The 18718-nt window shown below is 43.4% G+C and overlaps 1 protein-coding gene across 3 annotated transcripts in view; it reads left to right on the top strand.

Moving 5' to 3' along the window:
- Positions 1-18718, top strand: part of COL19A1 (collagen type XIX alpha 1 chain) — a 1105372-nt gene that overhangs the window by 148965 nt on the left and 937689 nt on the right. For all 3 annotated transcript variants that reach the window (XM_077487416.1, XM_077487415.1, XM_077487417.1), the window contains exon 3: positions 2744-2812. In XM_077487416.1, coding sequence (XP_077343542.1) covers positions 2744-2812 — 69 coding nt within the window. The remainder of the gene's footprint in view (positions 1-2743; positions 2813-18718) is intronic.

Raw genomic sequence — 18718 nt, 5'->3', positions numbered from 1 at the left:
TCCTAAAGGCCAGATAGTTTGCTTCCGATTGAATGTCCGCGGGTAGAGCATTCCATAGCCGTGGTCCTTGGACTGCGAATCTTCGTTCGCCTTTTAATTTATAATGGATCTTGGGGATGTGGAGGAGGTTCTGGTTTGTTGACCGGAGAGTGCAGCCTGGGGTGTAGTGCTTTATTTTTTCGCAGAGGTATTGCGGGACTTTTCCTTGTGTACATTTGTGAGTGAGGCAGAGGGTCTTGAATGCAACTCGATCCAGTCAGGCTGCTGAGTTCTGGACAATTTGTAGAAGTGAAATTTGGTATTTTGGAAGTCCTAGGTAGAGGGAATTTGCATAGTCGAGTCAGTAATTGAAGATTATTCCAACTACTGCTGCTGTATCTCCTTCGATGAAGGGGATAAATCTACGCAGTAGACGAAGAAGGTGAACAAATTAAATTTTTGGTCGTTGTCCTGATGGGTGAAGGCGAATGTATTTCTTCTAAGCTTTTTCGGAAGCCTTCTGCTTGAAACACTTTGTTGAGAGATGATTCTGGCCATCCAAGGCATACCATTAAGGGTATTCTCGTGGGACAGTTCTTGAGGCTAAAGCGGGTGTGTAGTGAGGAGTCATCTTTGATTGTTTAGTGTCCATTTAGTTATCATGTATGGACATTATTTCATTGGTAGTGGGTCTGGTGCTGATAGGTTTTTTCATCTGGTTCTGCTGGCTCACTTTATCTTGTTATCGCCAGATTTCATTCATTATTTCCTGTTTATTATAATTCTTCTGTATTTAGGATTGAGAACGTTCTTTGGATAGGGCAGCATGCATATATTGCAGCATTCTTTGCTGTAGTAACTGCCAATACCAGCGTGTTTTTATTAACATACTATTATAAATATTTGCCATCTTTTTAATGGGTGCATGTTTTATTGTGTATGCAATTAACTAGCTCTAGCTAGACATTTTTTATCAGCTTGCACTACCCGCTGGTTCTAGCATACATATATATATATTTATTTATTTATTTTTTGGTCTTCAGATGATTTGGTTCAGATCGTTTTATTAGTTTATTCCTATCTCCATTTTTTTAGCTAACTGGGCAACTGTTAATACCAGTGTGTTTTAATTAACGCATTGCCATATATATTTTCCCTCTGGTTGATGGGCATATGTTTAATGTATTATGTGGTGTATGTGATCAACTAGGTTGATAGGCACATGCCTAACATGTTTTATTGTGTATGTGATTAATTAGCTGCGCATACACTAGCGATTAACTAGTTGGACATTTTTATCAGTTGGCCCCACTTGCTGGTTTTAGGATATATACATATATTTAATTTTCTTTTGTCCCCAGACGATTTGGCCTAGATCGCTTTATCAGTTTATTCTTACTTTATTTATTTATTTTTTGTCTTCATTTATATTTTTACAATGTATCAAATGAGAAGGTTTAAATAGATACATCTAGTAATGAGTTTTTTAAATCCTTTTTTAATGTAAAAAAAAATCTCTTCTGTTTTGGTATGTGTCTTTTTCAGGGAATATTTGTGTTTTCTCTGGCAATTCTGATATTTAGTGAGCACCATGCACTGGCATATACACACAATGGGAGTTTGGTTTTTCTTTCTCCGTGTGTTTGCCGATGCATGTGATTTTTTATATACAAAATGAAAAATGCTATGACTAAGCACTGTGTTTGGTGTGAAACATGTCAGTGGCTATGCAGTTAATCTGTACATTAGCCTGGATGCTATGATTTTAATCATATTTTTGCAATAAAGTCCAATACTTTGGAGTGCGGCTATCCAGCTACATTTTTTTTCACTTTAGTTCCTGTTGCAAACAGCCGGCACTCTGTGGGATTGTGGAGACAGCTGCTTTTGGAGAGGTCATTACTTTGGAACGGTAATCTTTTGCATAGGCGAAGAAGGTAGTGGGATCCATTGACTACTGATCCTATTTGTGCATCCATCGTTATATTTGAGTCAAAGATGACTCTGAAGCTTTTGGCTTTAGTGCTGAGAGTGAGGGTTGGCCAAGGATGGTGAGTGGTGTGGACATCGTGCCAGGGTTTTTGTTTTGGTTTGCATGGAGGAATTCTGTTTTGGATCCGTTGAGTTTAAGGGAGCTCTCCATTATGCGATCGTTTTTCCAGTGCCTGGTATTGGTCTTTTTTGTTGGCGATGCGTAGGTAGAGTTGGATGTCATCCGCGTAGGAGTGATAAAATATATGCTGGTTGCTGATGATTTTGAGGAGTGGGCGGAGATAGATGTTAAAGAGCCCAGGCGACAGGGGTGATCCTTGAGGGACTCCGCATGTCATTTTTCGTGCTTCTGAAGTGAACGTTCTTAGTTTCACTTTCTGAGATCAGTTCTCTGGGAAGGATGCGAACCAGCGTAAGTCTAATGCCTGTTTTGGATGGTTGGTTTCAAACTTGTTCTCAGGTATCCTCTGTGACAAAAATTTCATTTTTGGTGAGATACTCCCAAAGGGTTAGTAACATCTAAAGTGATTCAGACCCTGCATTTTCCTCATTATAACACTGCAAGTGCATCAGCTAAATAATAATGAAAATTCACTCCCTTTCAGATTCACTTTTGCTGACAACAATCAGCTTTTTTCTTCTAGAATTTTTAAAAATCCTTACAATGTATATTGATCAACCAGATGGAAATGTTGTTTTTTTTTAATCACCAAAAGTGGAGTTACTTTTTAAGGCTTCATTTTGTAACACAATGTTTTCTTTGTCATTGCAGTATGCCCTGTTCTTAGAACCGATGGTCTTGAGCATAGACAAGGATACAGGGAAAGGCTGGAATTTTCAGGTATGTAATAATACTATTTGTTTGTCTTATGTCTGGAAAACAAAGTTTACCCAGGGCACCCAATACAGAGTAAAAGTTATTCGAACATCCTGTTCTGCCCAAATGCCACACTGTCATTTTTGACAAAAAAAATAGAAAAATGAGCACAAACTGCTTATATATTTCTGAATTCCTGCAAAATATTTAGTATATTAATGTAACACTGACCCCTGAAGGAACTGCTTTTTTGATTTGAGCCCACACTCTGCTAATAAACCCCACAATCTTGGCTCAGTCCCCTTGACACAGCTGTGATGCAATACAATACAATACAATATAATATAACACAATATACCTGTATTGATACTTCAGGATCCACTGGCTACACATGCTGAGGGAAAACAATACTCCACACAACGATGTACTTAACCAGAGTAATATTTTACTATAAGTATTGGCAAACAGGTGGTTACAATAATTGTGCTGTCATCCCAACATAGAATGACAGAACAATGACTTTTGATATAACAAGTATAATCAATATAATTTCAAGGGAGCTCCCCCTACTTTTATAGCTATATGTGAGATCTCACTTAAAGTACTCAGCCTTTTTGGTCTTCTTGTCTTCACTAGCAATGATAATTCCTTATGATTTGTAATCCAAGTGTTAAAGTAGTCAAAGTTGAGTTAAGGATGATCCTAGTGTTTCTTCCGTAACTATAATACAGTACTTGAGATGCGATAGTAAGTAGGCCTTAATTGCTATACTCCTCCTCTGTAGGACTATGGATCCCAGCGAGGCCTGTATATAAGTCTGACTAAGTTCAAAAGTTGATAAACTATGGGCTGCAACCCGCTCACCAACTGGATCAGAAGCTCGGTATGGTAACTGTGGTCCGGTGTTTGCAGCTTGCTTCTGTTAGCCGGCTCTGTCACTGCATTCCGTTCTGATAGGTGGACCTGGTCTTCCGATGCTCAAACAAGTGTCTCTGTATCTTCTCAATCTGATCACTGTTTCTCTGGTACTTCAGGTCACTCACACAACCGAGCAGGGTTGTGCTCCATAAGGGAAATAGGCCGCTTCCTCCGGGAGGCCTCCTCACCACTCCTCACAGCAGACCATGCGTTCCCTAGAGACCTAAGATGGCCGTTCAGGGTCCTTTTATGTCCTACCCAGCATGCAGTGCAAGAGAGGGTGTCCATGGGTAGGTTACCCGGCATCCTGGGTAAAAAAGGTCAACTCTCCAGTGTAAATAACAGTCACTTCCTGTATCGAGTTCAATGTTTTGATTAAAGAAAAAATAATTTAAGTCCACTATTAGTGTTTGGCCGCTAGATGGCGCCAAACACTAAGCCATAGAAATGTCCATAGACTTTCATTGTAAATGCTAATGTAATTTAGTAGGCAAGGATGCCAGTGCTACATTAAATATCAGTTATTCAGACTCTCCTATTTTAATCAACATTAAATTGAGATAACAATATGCCTAAAGTGTACATCTAAAATGCAGTTTATTACCTTATAATGTTTTGTTTCAGTTTCTTGAATTAATGATTTCAGTAATGTATTTTCTTTTTTGGTTTAACTGATAACTTATTTTTTAAACACCTGGCTAATTATTTAGCAAGAGTCTACTACATCTTTTCTTTTTGCGCTCTTCTGGCAATTTTCCAACTATACCACACAAATGGTAGTGCATGTATATATATATATATATATATATATATATATAAGTTTATGTATTTTTGATTTAAAGTTTTATAGATATTGTATAGCAATCATGCACTCCATGACTTATCATCCAGATATTGCTGGCCAGTAACTTTCCTGATCCAGCAATTAGCTCTCCTACACAGATTCACACAGGAAAGTTCACAGGAAAGTTCTATTTTGAGTCCATTCAAGATTTTAAAGTCATTGGCTGTGGAAGGAAACTAATAATTTCATACCTCTCTCTACAAACAATAAATCAATGTAAATAAACATAAGAAATATAATAAATGGATAAATAATAATGTTCATATAACAAATTCACATCACAACCACCATCAGAAATGCAAATTTGGGTGAAAATATTAACGAATCCTTAGTTGGTAGGTAATGTAAGTGCCATCTGCCACCAGAATCAAGCAAACATCCTACTCACCAGATCATTGTGACACCCATTACAGGTAGTGAAACAGACATTTGTCAATGAGAGTATATCCTCCAGTGAGAAATGTTCTCCCACATGATACCAATGATCAGCAACGTGGATCAAAAAAATAAGAAGCTCCTCATGGTGTAGTATGTAAAAATGGAATTCATGAAGTATCATGTAACAATTAAAATCGAAAAAAATAAATTTGCCCAGTAAAGGACAAAAAGTCAATTTGTCCAGGTACACTGTTTGCGTTCCACCTGCACTCCAACAAGCGTAAGTGACGTGTCACGCATTATGCGGCCCGATGTGTTTCATCAGTAATGGTTGACTTCATCAGGTGTCATGTGATCAGACTCGTCACTTCCTCACATTTATACAATACTGTATATTGGATATCCAATCCACTTCCATCCTCAATGTTCATTAAAACTGTATACAGCTACAAGTGAGTACAAATTATAGTAAAAGATATATTTCCATTTTGGCTGACTATTGGACTAAAAAACAGAAAATTAAATAAAATTGAATAAAATGTCAAATTAGATAAAAACATATCTGACACACCCTTTAGTGGTGGCCTAAAGAATAGCAACTTGGAAATTAGGAGCTCATCCTCGGAAGCGCCTTCTTGTGGATAAACAGGATATAACCCCTACATTACTAAACCGTATAATCAGGAATGGATTGAGTTGGAACATCATAACAAATTAGTATTTGTAAATGTAGCAATTCAGATCTATATCCACATGTATACCAGCAGGATGTAAAGTACTACATTTATAAATTCATTCTGTTTGATTTTGGGACACTTTTTGTTTCATATTGCCCCTCTGCCAATGCGGCATAACCCTGTAAATACCACAAAAAGAGGCCAAACTAGGGTCTCGATTGTGGTAAATTCTAAAATTGTTGGACAAGCTGTGTTTCGGAAACCCGTTCTTGATGTTATTGAGATGCGCGTTAATTCTAATCCCCAACTTCCTGGTCGTGCACCCCATATATTGGAGCCCGCATGGGCAGGAAATCAGCTAGGTGACAAAGGTAGAATCACATCAGATGAACTTATCAATATTTAATTGTTTCCCAGTGCTTGAAGATGCAAAGGACTATCCTTTTCTTTGTAGTTTTTATTGTCTTACAGGCCTTACACCTCTTACAGTGGAAGAAACCAGTAGCATCTAAGAACGTATTATCTTTTTTGGGGATTATATAGTGAAATCCTATTTCTTTTAGTTTTAATACTTTTGTTTTCAGTCAGTGAAATACAAAGTAACATTATAATATAGGAAAGTGGCCTTCAAGGCCTAACATATAACATTTGCGGAATATCCAATGGGTCATGAATGGGATAGTGTGGGAGCTAAGACTGTGGGTCTTAATTTAGAAGGACACCAGAGGAGGTAATCTATAGTGTGGGAGGGTGACCCCCCTGATTTTTAAGGTGAAAGAGAATTTCTTTCTTGCATTGGTGGCCTTGTTTACTCCAGACAAATTTTGATTATTTTAGATTGGACAGTGCCTAGTGTTTTTTTCATGAGGGGGGTGGGGAGGGCACAGAAGAGATGTAGCAAGCGTGGAAGAAGTGTCTTCTTGACCACATTAATCCTCCCCAGCCAAGCTAGACCACATTTTGACCATGTCTTTAAGTCTTCATCTACTTTACAGAATATTGGGGGTAAGTAGCGAAGAAAAACAGGCTCCATTTTGGCAGGTAGTTTGATTCCCAAATATGGTATTATGTTTGGAGTCCAAGAGAACGGGAAGTGATCCTTTAACTGGACTATTATTGGGGTAGGGACTGTTATGTTTCATGCTGCCAATTTAGCGACATTAATTTCAAGCCTTGAAATCTTGCTAAAGTTCTTCAGTAACCAAATTAAGTTGGGCGTGGAGATTAATGGGGAAGTGAGAAAAAGCATTAAGTCATCTGCAAACAGCGCACATTTATGTTCTTGCGTTCTGCGGAGAACCCCCTTAATGTAAGGGTTGGACCGGATCGCTATTGCTAGCGTCTTTATCGCAAAGATTATCGGAGAGAGGGGGCAGCCCTGTCTGGTTCCTCTCTGTATATTGACTGTGTCAGAATAGTGGCCCATCATGCGGATTTGTGCTGAAGGGGTGGAATAGAGTGAATTAACTGCACCCAGGAATTTTTTCCCGAAGCCCCACCTCTCCAGTGTCTCAAAAAGAAGATGTCAGGAGATGGAGTCGAAGGCCTTCTGGAGGTCTAGTAATAACATCAAGCCTTCCTGTTGTGTCCCCCCATCACATCTGTAATTCAGGATGGAAATTACATCTATTGCCCTCTTAATCTGGTCCAGGCCCTGTCTCCCAGGGATGAAGCCCACCTGGTCCTTGTGAATGTATTTTGTGATAAAGCTTGATAGTCTCATTTCTAGAATTTTTAGTCATTATTTTGAGGTCATTGTTAATGAGCGATATTGGGCGGTAATTATTAACGCCGCTTATGTCTTTCCCTGGTTTGGGGATGACCGAGATGAATGCAGAATTTATATCTTTGTTTAAAGGGGCTCCATTAACAGAGAGTTGAAGAACCTAGACATGAAGGGGGCTAGTACCTGTCCAAATTTCTTGTAATAACATACTGATAGACCATCTGGGCCTGGGGATGACCCATGTTTGAGAGATTTTATGACCAGGATTTCCTTCAAAGAGAATTGTTGATCAAGGAATTCCCTATGGTCATGGGATATTTTGGGAAGGGATATGTTTCTAAGGAAATATTCCAATTTAGAGGGGCGAAGGTTATAGAGGTTGTTGTGGAATTTTTTGAATGTGTCCATGATTCTAATGGGATTTTGGGTCAGATCGTCTGGTGTAGATCGTATCTTGGGAAATGCTAAAGTACGCTGCCTTGAGCTAAGCTTTGTCACTAGTCTGGAGATTCTATTCCTCTGTGAATAGAATTTAGCACCAGACCATTGAAGGTGCCTTTCCGCCACAGTGATCAAGGCCAAATTAAGGTTTGCTTGCTTGGTTTCCAGTTGAGCCAAGTTGCTGGGATTGGGTTTCAGTTTCATGTTCACGTTTTAATTGTGAGGATCTATTAATTGTATTAGTTTTCCCCTGATAACTGTTTTATGTGCTGCCCATAGAGTGGCTAGAGATACTGTGTTGTTGCCATTAGATGTGAAGTATTCTTTCAGGTTCTTTTCTAACAGTGTACAGTGTCGGGTTGGTGAAAATTGTTTAATTTAGACGCCATTTGGGGATTCCCCTGATCCCTAGTGGCCGCTGCATTAGCAAAGAACCAATAGAATAATCTGACAGGGATGTGTCCCAGATTGAGGAGGAGATCGCTAGTAGGGTTGTTGCAGATTGCAGGAAGATGTGATCTATCCGGTGTGACAGAGCGAGGCTCTGTCCCTGTGAAATTGGAGGAAAGAGGGATCTCCAACCCTGTGTCCAGGTCTTGGTGATAACGAGCAGGGTGTGTGCCCAGCTGCACACAGCCCATATAACGAAAGGGCTGTTGGGAATGGAGTGAGAGGGATGGTGGAGTGGAGTAGCTTGCTGCTGTGCATGTCCAAAGAGCCCAAAGCTGTGTGCGTTGAAGGGTTGAAGGGTTGAAGCTGCGTGCGTCCAAGGAGTCCAAAACTGTGTGTTAAAGGGCTTGAAGCTGTGTGCATCCAAGGAGCCTAAGACTGTGTGTATCCAAGCAGCTCATTTGGGGGGCAAGTACTTATAGCAGCACTACTGCTGAAGAGTAGCCAGGTGGGCTAGCATTTTTCATTTGGATTGTGTGTATTTAATTTAAGATTGGACCCCTGCGTGGGATTTCTGGATGGACTAATATTTTGTTTTTCTTATAATAAACGTGGGCTACCAGGCCCTTAACTATACACGCCTGCCTGATGTAGACAAAAAAATGCATCTACCAATTGAGCTAAACACCCCAATGTCACAAGTGGTGTTCGAATGCGGGCACAAGACAGTGGAATCCGGGTCCTTGCCCTACAGTAAGTTCATGTCAGGAACTATTGGCTGTGTGTAGAAGTGCAGCCAGGCAAAAGGCATTGCGTGTTGCAGGTGGTGCACCTGTGAATGAAAAGTCAATTTTTTTTTCTTGCTATGAACTGTGTTTGTGTGTATGAGACAGCACAATCAGTGTGTGCAATGTGCAGGTGAGGAAAGCTTGCATGAAGAGAAAAGCAACTTGCTTTAAAAGAGACACTTTCATTTTCCTGGACTGTTTAAAGTTGTTCTGGAGTCTCTAAGTATGGGGCGGTCAAAGCTCCTAAAAGAGGCCAGGTGTCACGTACCTGGTGGAAGGAGCCCGGAGTGCAGGGAGCGGCCTCTCGTAAGCCTCTGGCTCGAGATTCCCTGGAAGTGGGGACAGGGATTCTAGAGTTCAGAGGGCACAAGTGCCAAGCAGGTGAATAGTAGGACTGGCCCTGGAACTGGCAGCAGATAACGGCAGACACAGGTAGGTGGTTCTGGAACAGCTGGTAAGCAGTCAGCGGCTGGCAGCGGGTACAGATGATCACACTGGAACAGCTGATAGGTAGGCAGCAGACAGCAGCGGTCACGGATGGCAGACTGGAACAGCTGACAGGCAGGCAGCAGACAGCAGCAGCACGGATGGCAGACTGGAACAGCTGACAGGCAGGCAGCAGACAGCAGCAGCACGGATGGCAGACTGGAACAGCTGGCAGAACAAGCGGGGTCAAATACAAGCCGGGTCGTCAACAGGCGGGCAGCAGCGGTACACAGGAGAAGGCAGAAGCGAGGTCAAACAGTCCGAGGGTCAAAGGCTGGCAGCAGGCAGGGATAGTCAGCAGCAGGCCGGGTAGAACAGAACAGGAACAATCAGGCAAGCAGAGGCAAGTAACCGGAACGCTGTAGACTGGACAGCACCGAGGCACTGGAACGGATTCCTTAAGAAGCCCTCTGGGCGACAAGAACGGTCGCACGGCATGCCTGCGCACGCCCACGTGAAACCGTGCAGCCGTTCGTGACCCCGCGCACCCGCATGCGCTCGTTAGCAACATCGCGCATCCGCGTGCGCTCGTTAGCAACATCGCGCACCCGCGTGCGCCCGTTCGTACCCACACTTCCATGAGCCACTGGATTCCGGAGACGACCATGACACCAGGTTTGCTGAAATGAGAGACAGAGCTCTGTGGTTGGAGGGGTTGTTACCGCCCGAACGAGCCCCATACATACCTGATCAGAGTGTATCAAGGAGAAAAAGGGCTGGGGTTGTCCCTAGCAACACTGGTGCAATGAGTGCACAGGTGACTGCTATTATGGAGAGTCCACCAGCATTTGAATCTGCAGTGGATTGGTGCAAGCGGCATTTAGCAGCACTGAACCAAGCTACAGAGGAAAGGAAGCCAACCCTCAGTGCAAAGGGAAAGCCGCTGGATGTCTATAACTGGAAGAGGGCTGTTGTTGCCCCTGGCAAAGCTGATGCAGTTAAAACAGCTAATGTGAAAGATGTGAATGTGTCACAACATGAGACGGGATCCAGCAGAGAGAAGCCCATGCTATATGCAAGGAGCGAGGCTGATCAAAGGCTGAGGATGAGAGTGGTTGCCCATAGCAACGCAGAGGAAGCCAGTCGGGCTATCTCTGTACCATGGGCTATGTCTAATAAGGATCAAGAAAGTGGCTTAAGGAGGAGCCAATTTATCATGTTGGAGAGAGCCAGCAAAGTTCTGCTGGGAGAGTGCGGTCTCCCATGGCAACCGGAGTGAAATTTATGCCTGAAAGGAGCTGCAGTAGAGGCCTGTGCATTCCGGCCAGCTGGGAATCACCAGGAGAGAATCGCTTTGGAAAAAAATCGTCCAGTACCATGCCTGGAATGTGGCCAGCTGGGGAATGGCATGTTTTCTTGCCCTAGGTTGTGGAATACGGCTGGAGATAATGTTGTTGAGAAAGTTTTGTCTGTAGGCCCAGATTCCGGTGAAAATATGTTTGCAGTCACCCCTAGCAACAAGAAGTTTCCTGTTGTGCCTGCAGGGGGTGCTAAACGGTGGGAGATGCCTGCTGTAGTTTCATCCCATGGCCACCAGGAGGAGTTGGCCAGTAAAGGTGCAGCAGAGGACTGGTGCATAAGACAACGTACTCAAATGAAGATGGTGACACCAACTACTGCGGTGGGTAAGACTGTCTTTAATGAAATGATGGCTGGAACTGCTGATTTCATGTATAAAAGGACTGGTTACGAGACTGTCCATGATGATGTGAGAGTGACCCCAGTTAGTGGGGCCACTGAATGTGCACTTGAGAATGCATTTTCCCTATATAGTGGGAATGCAAGGGTTAAAATCCAAATAGAACCGGTGTTGATGACTAAAAGTGTTGTGTCTAATGACTATCAGGCTCAAGTTGACCATGGGCTAGGACAGCCTACAAATGCGAAAAATGCTATAAGTGTTAATGTTAATGAAAAGTTTAATGCTGTTGGGAAAACTTTTGCTCTGAAAGAACCTGGGGTTATCAAAAATGGGCCGTTGCCTGTAGCAACTGGTGGTAAGACAGCACAGTTGTCCACAGGAATCTCCAGGGAACTTCATGTGTTGGAGTCAGAGGTTGCCCTGGACAACTGCGACGTCACTGGTAATGTTCTGGAGCAATTCACTGATGCTGAGCCTGAGAAGTTGGGTGTGAGTCCAGCAATTGGCAGCGCTCTGGTGGAGCACCAGGCTGTGTTTACCTCCAACTGCGAGAAGGTTCTGTTAACCGTCGCAACTTTTCAAGTCTCAGCAAGTGAGTCTCTCTGTATCCCCAGTGTCATGAAAATCCCCAGGAAGGACTTAGGTCTAGAGTCAAGGGCCTGGTTTATAACCGAAGCATTAAAAGAGATGCTTGAACTTTGGGATGTACAGCCAATCTATACTAGTGTGTCTCCTCCACAGTCTGATGGTCTGGTATTGCGGAGTACCACTAGGTGGAACACTGTATGGCAGGCTGTACAGAGCAAAGCAAAACGGGACAGGAATGGTTTATTCCTAAATTTGCTACTTTTGTTAAAAGTTGCTGCTACGTATGCTGCTGGACTACGTGCAGAAGAAATATTTGAGACAGTCTTTGGAGAAGTTGAAAATAAGCCTAAAATGTCTGTGGTTACACCTCCTAACAGCCAGATGGGAAGCATTTCTGCTGCTATGGTCCAGTGTGGTGCTGGTCAGTTGGTGAAGGGCGTGTATACTGCACCAGTAGAAAAACCACATGAGGTGGAAGGGCCATGTGTGGACCTGAAAGCAGCAGAGATCCTGACCAGGGCTCAAACAAAGGTGGTTAAAGAGACTGGGGTCCCCAGTCCAGTGCTTGGTTTAGGTGACAAACCTAATAAGGTCCCCGGGACAGGGGAATGGGCAAGGAGCGTGGTAAAAATTGTATGTGGATCAGACGAGAGCTGGCCTGTTCCGGTGGATAAAAATACAGATGGCATCAGAACGGGTCAAGTGGTAGGACAGCTGCCTGCAGAGTGGGTGAACCCAGGGGAGGTGGCGTCCTGTGAGGTTCCTGTGGGTGATGGCGGCCCTCTGGTATGTGTGCCCTCTGCAGACTCTGCCCTAGCAAATTTTGAAAAAAAAGGCATTGGTGACATGTGCAACATTGAGAGGTCTAATGTTGGTTTGAATATGTCTGTCAATGATGAACCAAATAATGTGTTAATGGTACATGATAATGTGGTGCCCAAAGGTACAGGTAAACCTGGTAATCAATTAGTGACTGCTGAGTCAGGTACCAGAAATAAGAGGTGGGTTTCCGTTCTAAACACTAGAAATAGGCCCCCTACAGTCTCAGAACAGTACTGCTGAGAAAGTTTTGGGGAAACCTGGGAACCTGAAGCGTGGAGGCAGAAGGGTTGGTAGAAAGACCAACGGGAACCCATTAAGATTTCAGGAGAGGAAGTGCTTATGGAAATGCACTCGGAAGAAAAGTTGGGAAGGTTGCATCAAAGCTCATAGCAGAGTGACAGTAAGGCTTAGAGGGAGACACCAAAGGAGGCATTGGGTAGAGTTCCCCGTTAGGAGAAGCGAGGTTGGACAGGAGTGTACTTCTGTAAATGGTATCTGGCACAGAGGTGCCAAAAGTAACTTGGGGGTTCCGCCCTCTGGGTCGAAACAAAGGGGGGGAATGTTCCTGGAAGCACACCCGGAAAAAGGTTGGGCCTACGTGGCTGACAGCCAGCACAGAGGTGTCCCAACCATCATGATGGGTGCTGGTGTTCCTCCCTCCGGATCGAAACAAAGGGGGGGGGATATGTGACAGAGCGAGGCTCTGTCCCTGTGAAATTGGAGGAAAGAGGGATCTCCAACCCTGTGTCCAGGTCTTGGTGATAACGAGCAGGGTGTGTGACCAGCTGCACACAGCCCATATAACGAAAGGGCTGTTGGGAATGGAGTGAGAGGGATGGTGGAGTGGAGTAGCTTGCTGCTGCGCATGTCCAAAGAGCCCAAAGCTGTGTGCGTTGAAGGGTTGAAGCTGTGTGCGTCCAAGGAGTCCAAAACTGTGTGTTAAAGGGCTTGAAGCTGTGTGCATCCAAGGAGCCTAAGACTGTGTGTATCCAAGCAGCTCGTTTGAGGGGCAAGTACTTATAGCAGCACTACTGCTGAAGAGTAGCCAGGTGGGCTAGCATTTTTCATTTGGATTGTGTGTATTTAATTTAAGATTGGACCCCTGCGTGGGATTTCTGGATGGACTAATATTTTGTTTTTTTATAATAAACGTGGGCTACCAGGCCCTTAACTATACACGCCTGCCTGATGTGGACAAAAAAATGCATCTACCAATTGAGCTAAACACCCCAATGTCACACCGGGTATATGTGCGATGTGGGGCTGAATAGTGTGTATAATCCCCAGTATGTGGGTTGAGTTCCTGCTAGATATCTATTAATCCATATGTGTTAAGAAGCTGTGCAATTTTTAGGCTGTTTGGGAGGTCGTTTCAGTTTCGGGGTCCCCTGGGAGATTTGTCCAAAAAGAGGTCGAACAAAGTGTTCGAGTCTACTCCCATCAACGAGGTGACCATGACTCTGCAGTGTGGCTGTAGTGTTTTCATCAGTGTTTCAAAGACATTTTTCTGACCTTTGTTAGGAGAGTAATGAGAGACAAAAGTGTACGTCCCACCATCTATAGTTCCCTCCACTAGGAGAAACCACCCTTCCAGGTCTTTGATTATATTAGAGGGGGCAAAGTGCAGGTGTTTGGAGAAACAGATTGCTACTCTTGTTTTATTTTCAGCATTTGCTAAAAATAATTGAGGATAGCTTTGGTGGATAAATGAAGGATTGTAAGAGGTCGGGAAATTGATTTCTTGAAGAAGTATTAGATCTGTGTTTAAAGTGTGGTATAGTTGGAATAATTTCCTCTTCATTGGGGAGTTAATCCCCTGTACATTGAGGGTGATAACTTACAGTTTCACCCTGCCATTTGTTGAAATAGCCATAGATGAGAGGGGAGTAGTGCTCCAGAGAGAAAAAGCGCACCTCAAGAAGACAAATACCTGGCGGTGGTGGGAACCGTCTGGAGCCTTTGGGACCTTGTGCCTGGGGGCTGTATAGTGGAACAATCCTGTCAGTTTCGATGGTCAGAGATTAATGGAGAATAGAGAAGGGAAAGACAAAAGGAAGAGGAAAGCATAGAGGGTGGAAGTAAAAGGTCATTAGTATGTGTACAATACCCAAATTACCCAAACCCATTTGGGTCAGGAAGGGACTAGCCACTTCCCTGCCCGAATCAGAAACAAGGCAATAATGCCTTAATCGGGGAGTATCGCTCAGACCCTGAGAGGGTAACATATATCCCTCAAAGTCAGGTGGAGGCGCATTGCACTCGCAACGGCTATCCAGATTATAAAATTTTCATCAACTAACACAAAAAGCATTATTATGCGAACAAAAACATATGAACAGAAACCTGTCCCTGACTTTGCTTCAAAGATGTGAGCCGCGTGGTGGATCTCCAGTCTCCGCAGACCCTGCGCCTCCCCCCCAAAATGTGGGTTGGTTGACACAGGCTAAGGAGGCCCTGGATCCCCACTCAGACCACCCTTATGACTTAAGATGCATTTATCTACTGAGCAAATAAATCAAAACTAAACTTAGGCCTCTTAGATATTTATATATTTATAGCAAAGACACAGTCAGGCGGTAGGTCTAGGCTTTGGTCCTGAATAACAGAGTAAACACGACTTTCTACCCCGACAGATTATTCCAGGGGCTTGGAGCATTGTCTGAGCCTACGCTAAGGTGTGCCCTATCAATAAAAAGTAAAGAACACGTTACTCTCTAAAGTTCAGTTCTTAAAGGTGGTCACCGGACTTCTTTGGCCAGGTCCTGGATTCCTTCCTCAGGTGAAATGTGCTTTCTTCGACTTCTTTGAATATTGTTGTTGCCAGATCAGTGTGAGAGGACTCGGTGTAGAGGGCCTCTTCGGAGGATGATTTCAGGGTGGATGGGAATGGGTTATCTTGTGTGATCAGTCCCAGGTGTTTCGATGGGAGAAATTCAGCCTGAAGGGGAAGGATCATCGGTAGGTGATTTATTTTTGTGTCAGCAAATGGAGCAGTGGCTTCAAGGAACATATTTTTTGGATTTGGTGACCCTGGATCATGAGCTTGTCAATGTAGCAGGCTCTTTTCAATACTTCTTCTTTTACAATAATGTCTTGTGGTAATCCGTCTGTGCGTAGTGGTGTGTGCCCTGTCAAGCTCTAGAGTCTAGATGGTGCTCTGGAATTTTGGGAGGATTAAATCTTTTATTAATGTGTGGACTGCTGCCTGGACTTCCTTGACTGATTCAGGCAGGCCTTGAATCCTAAAATTATAGAGTCTCGATCTGTTTTCTAATTCGTCAATTTTGGACATTGCTGTCTCTGGAGATCCTGGATTATGTCTGTATTTTGATTAATCTTGGCAACCAATTGGTCTGTTTTCCTTTCTATTGGATCTATTCTGGTTCCAATTTGTTGGACATCAGCATGTTCGGAACTGGTGATCTGTGCTGCTGTTTGGACCAGGCCATTTGCATGTTGGCAAAGGCTTCCATCATGGAGGGAAAGTCAGAGGGTGTGGGACATGGCTCAGTATTCCCATGCCTAGTGTGCCTGGGGTGGATAGTACAGTGTTTACTGGTGACTGATTAGTATTGCCCATTACTATCCCAAGCAGTGATTCTGTGGATGCTGGGGAGTAGGGTGCTGCCAGGTACTCACTGTGCTCCGTTCCTGTGGAAGCGGTGTCAGGGCTGTGCAGGCTTGTGGAGCGTCCTGGTCAGTTATTGAATCAGCTGACTCCTGGTCCAGGCCTCATGTTGCGGCCGCCATCTTGCTTCGGCCGGGTTGGGGAAGAACTGAGTTCAGCTGGCTCAGCAGGTCCCTTCTAACTGGACCTGATGACATCGGGTGGATCCCGGAGCGATCCCCTCTCGATTGGTGTCTGATAGGGCTTGGGGAGAGGTCTCTGTCTGCTGCTTCTGGGGTTTACTGTGCCGTCACGGCGTGGAGCTCCAGGGATATGCGGCCATCTTAATCACTACTGTGTATGCGCCTCTGAAATTTCTTATTCTTATCATTTCTTAATATAGGGGCTCTCCGATAGATGAAAGTGAGTTGTTTGGGGAGAATACCTGCCAAAAAGAATAGGCCAATGTTGTTTAACCTGTTCCACGGATCTATAGTCCCTATTAAATTCTGTTAGAAATGCCACTGCATTTTTGGTAATCCTAAACTGCTGGGGACGCTAGTATAGATCTGATCAGATCAGATATTAATCCGTTCAGACACTATTCTACTAAAGGGAGGTGTATAGTGCGTGCAAGGGTGTTAGTGCTACTGGCACTGATCTGACACTGCTGGGGCGACACAGACCCTATCTGAGGCTAAAACCTAACTTTGATCACCCGCCCGGTGATCAGGGAGTTAAACCTTTATTGAGTAAATTACGGCGGGTGCCCTGACACTATAAAAAATATAAAGCTAAACTGCGTCACCCGTGACACTTATACAGTGATGACAGGTGACATGGGGTAATCAAGGGGGTTAAACCTTTATTGAGGGGGTCCCTAGACTTGTCTCGGGCTAATACTAATTGCCCTAATGCTGATTTTTGTCACTTATGAGACCAGTACAGCGATCAAAAAAAATCTGAACACTGCACTGGGTGACACAGTGGCAGGTGGTGAAGGGTTAACTGGGGGGTGGGGGTGAATTGTGTACCTACATGACCTGGTGTCAGTGTAGTGTTGGTGCATTTCACTGTGATGTCATCTCTCCTCGTGTCGGTCTTTCTCATTCCAGACCGAGGAGAGAAGTCATCACTTCCCCTGTCAGTGTTAACAGTTACACGACAGGGGAAGGATATAATTCGCCAGGACCGATCACCAGGTCCAGGTCAGATATCACTGGCCTGGGCCTGGGGATTGATTGGACCCTGATCAAATTTGATAGTCATGGCCAGAGTAACACGATGGCGATTCGTCTGCCTGTGCCATTCTGCCGCACTACAACTGGTCGGCAAGCGGTTAAAGTCACAGTCACATGATACTCCTGACCTGAGTCTTCTTATCTTTTTGGGTTTTCATGTGGTGAGGTCTGTCTTTGGGTGTCCGTGACACTGCCTGCAAGATGTGGACATTTACTATGGGTTGTTCATTGGTGGGGTACTCTCAGGATCCAGAAGAGGAGGGATGTCAATGTAATGAGACGGCTGGCACAGGCAGTGTTAGACTAGGGGACCACTGCACCAGGTAAAAGAGAAGATGCAGGATGGTTTAGAAGAGATTGAAGGGAGTGATGGGAGGAGGTTCATGTTTAACATGAAGTATTTAATCTAGCAGTATTTGCTAATGCACAATCACTTAAATAATGTTTGTGAACAAATGTTGTTTTCCAGTGAAATGTGTTAAAAAAGGTCAAGCTATTCTCTTTTTCAATTTTCACCACAGTTTATAAGTACACTGTTTTTTCTTACCAAATTAGGTAAGGTTTATAAATGGAAGACATTGTTACAAAATATTTGTTTAATAACTTTGTGTATTTACCAGAAACTACACAGTCATTGTTGTAAGCTCTCTGTACTTCTCTACAGGACTGATGGTAATCTAAATCTGCATAGACATTTTTTAAAGCTATATTTGTAAAATACAAACAGGCAGACAAGAAATAAAAGAGGTAAAAAAAAACATACACCAAAAACTTTCAAATCTCTGAAGAGAGAGACAAAACATACTATATGTACATTGTAAACAATTCAGAATTGTTAAAAAAAAGCAATCAATTGTGCTGTTAACACCCTTTTTAAACTTCCCATTTCTATTAAACAAAAAATGTGTGTGTGTGTGTGTGTGTGTGTGTGTGTGTGTGTGTGTGTGTGTGTGTGTGTGTGTGTGTGTGTGTGTGTGTGTGTGTGTGTGTGTGTGTTGTACCTTTAATTTGGTTTAGGGAAATTTACATAAAACAAACCAGTTACATTGAACCTGTTCCTAAACAATGAACATTAATGTTTTTACATACTGTAATCTTAACAAGCAGTTAAATAGCTTGAAAACAATTCTTTGATGACACCTGTAGCTGTTTGAGCTGTAATGCCATTTATTATGCATATGCAACAGTATGTGCGCATTTTTGTGCAATTGTGCGAGATTTCACGTGTTGCATTTAGTAGGTTAGCCCATTTGTTTCAATGGTCTGTCGTATGTGCAAAAGAAGTGCATGATCCTTTTTTAAATTGTGCCATGCCAAAACACATGGTACTTTTCTACCATGCATTTTTAAGCATGCATTAGTTGCTTTGGAGTGCCATTAAA

Source organism: Lithobates pipiens, unplaced genomic scaffold (genome assembly GCF_037356315.1).
Source record: "Lithobates pipiens isolate NorthernLeopardFrog02 unplaced genomic scaffold, aLitPip1_a1.2 Scaffold_18, whole genome shotgun sequence".
Lineage (NCBI taxonomy): Eukaryota > Metazoa > Chordata > Amphibia > Anura > Ranidae > Lithobates > Lithobates pipiens.
The sequence above is the reverse complement of the archived record's forward strand: the minus strand, read 5'-3'. Positions and strand labels throughout refer to the sequence as shown.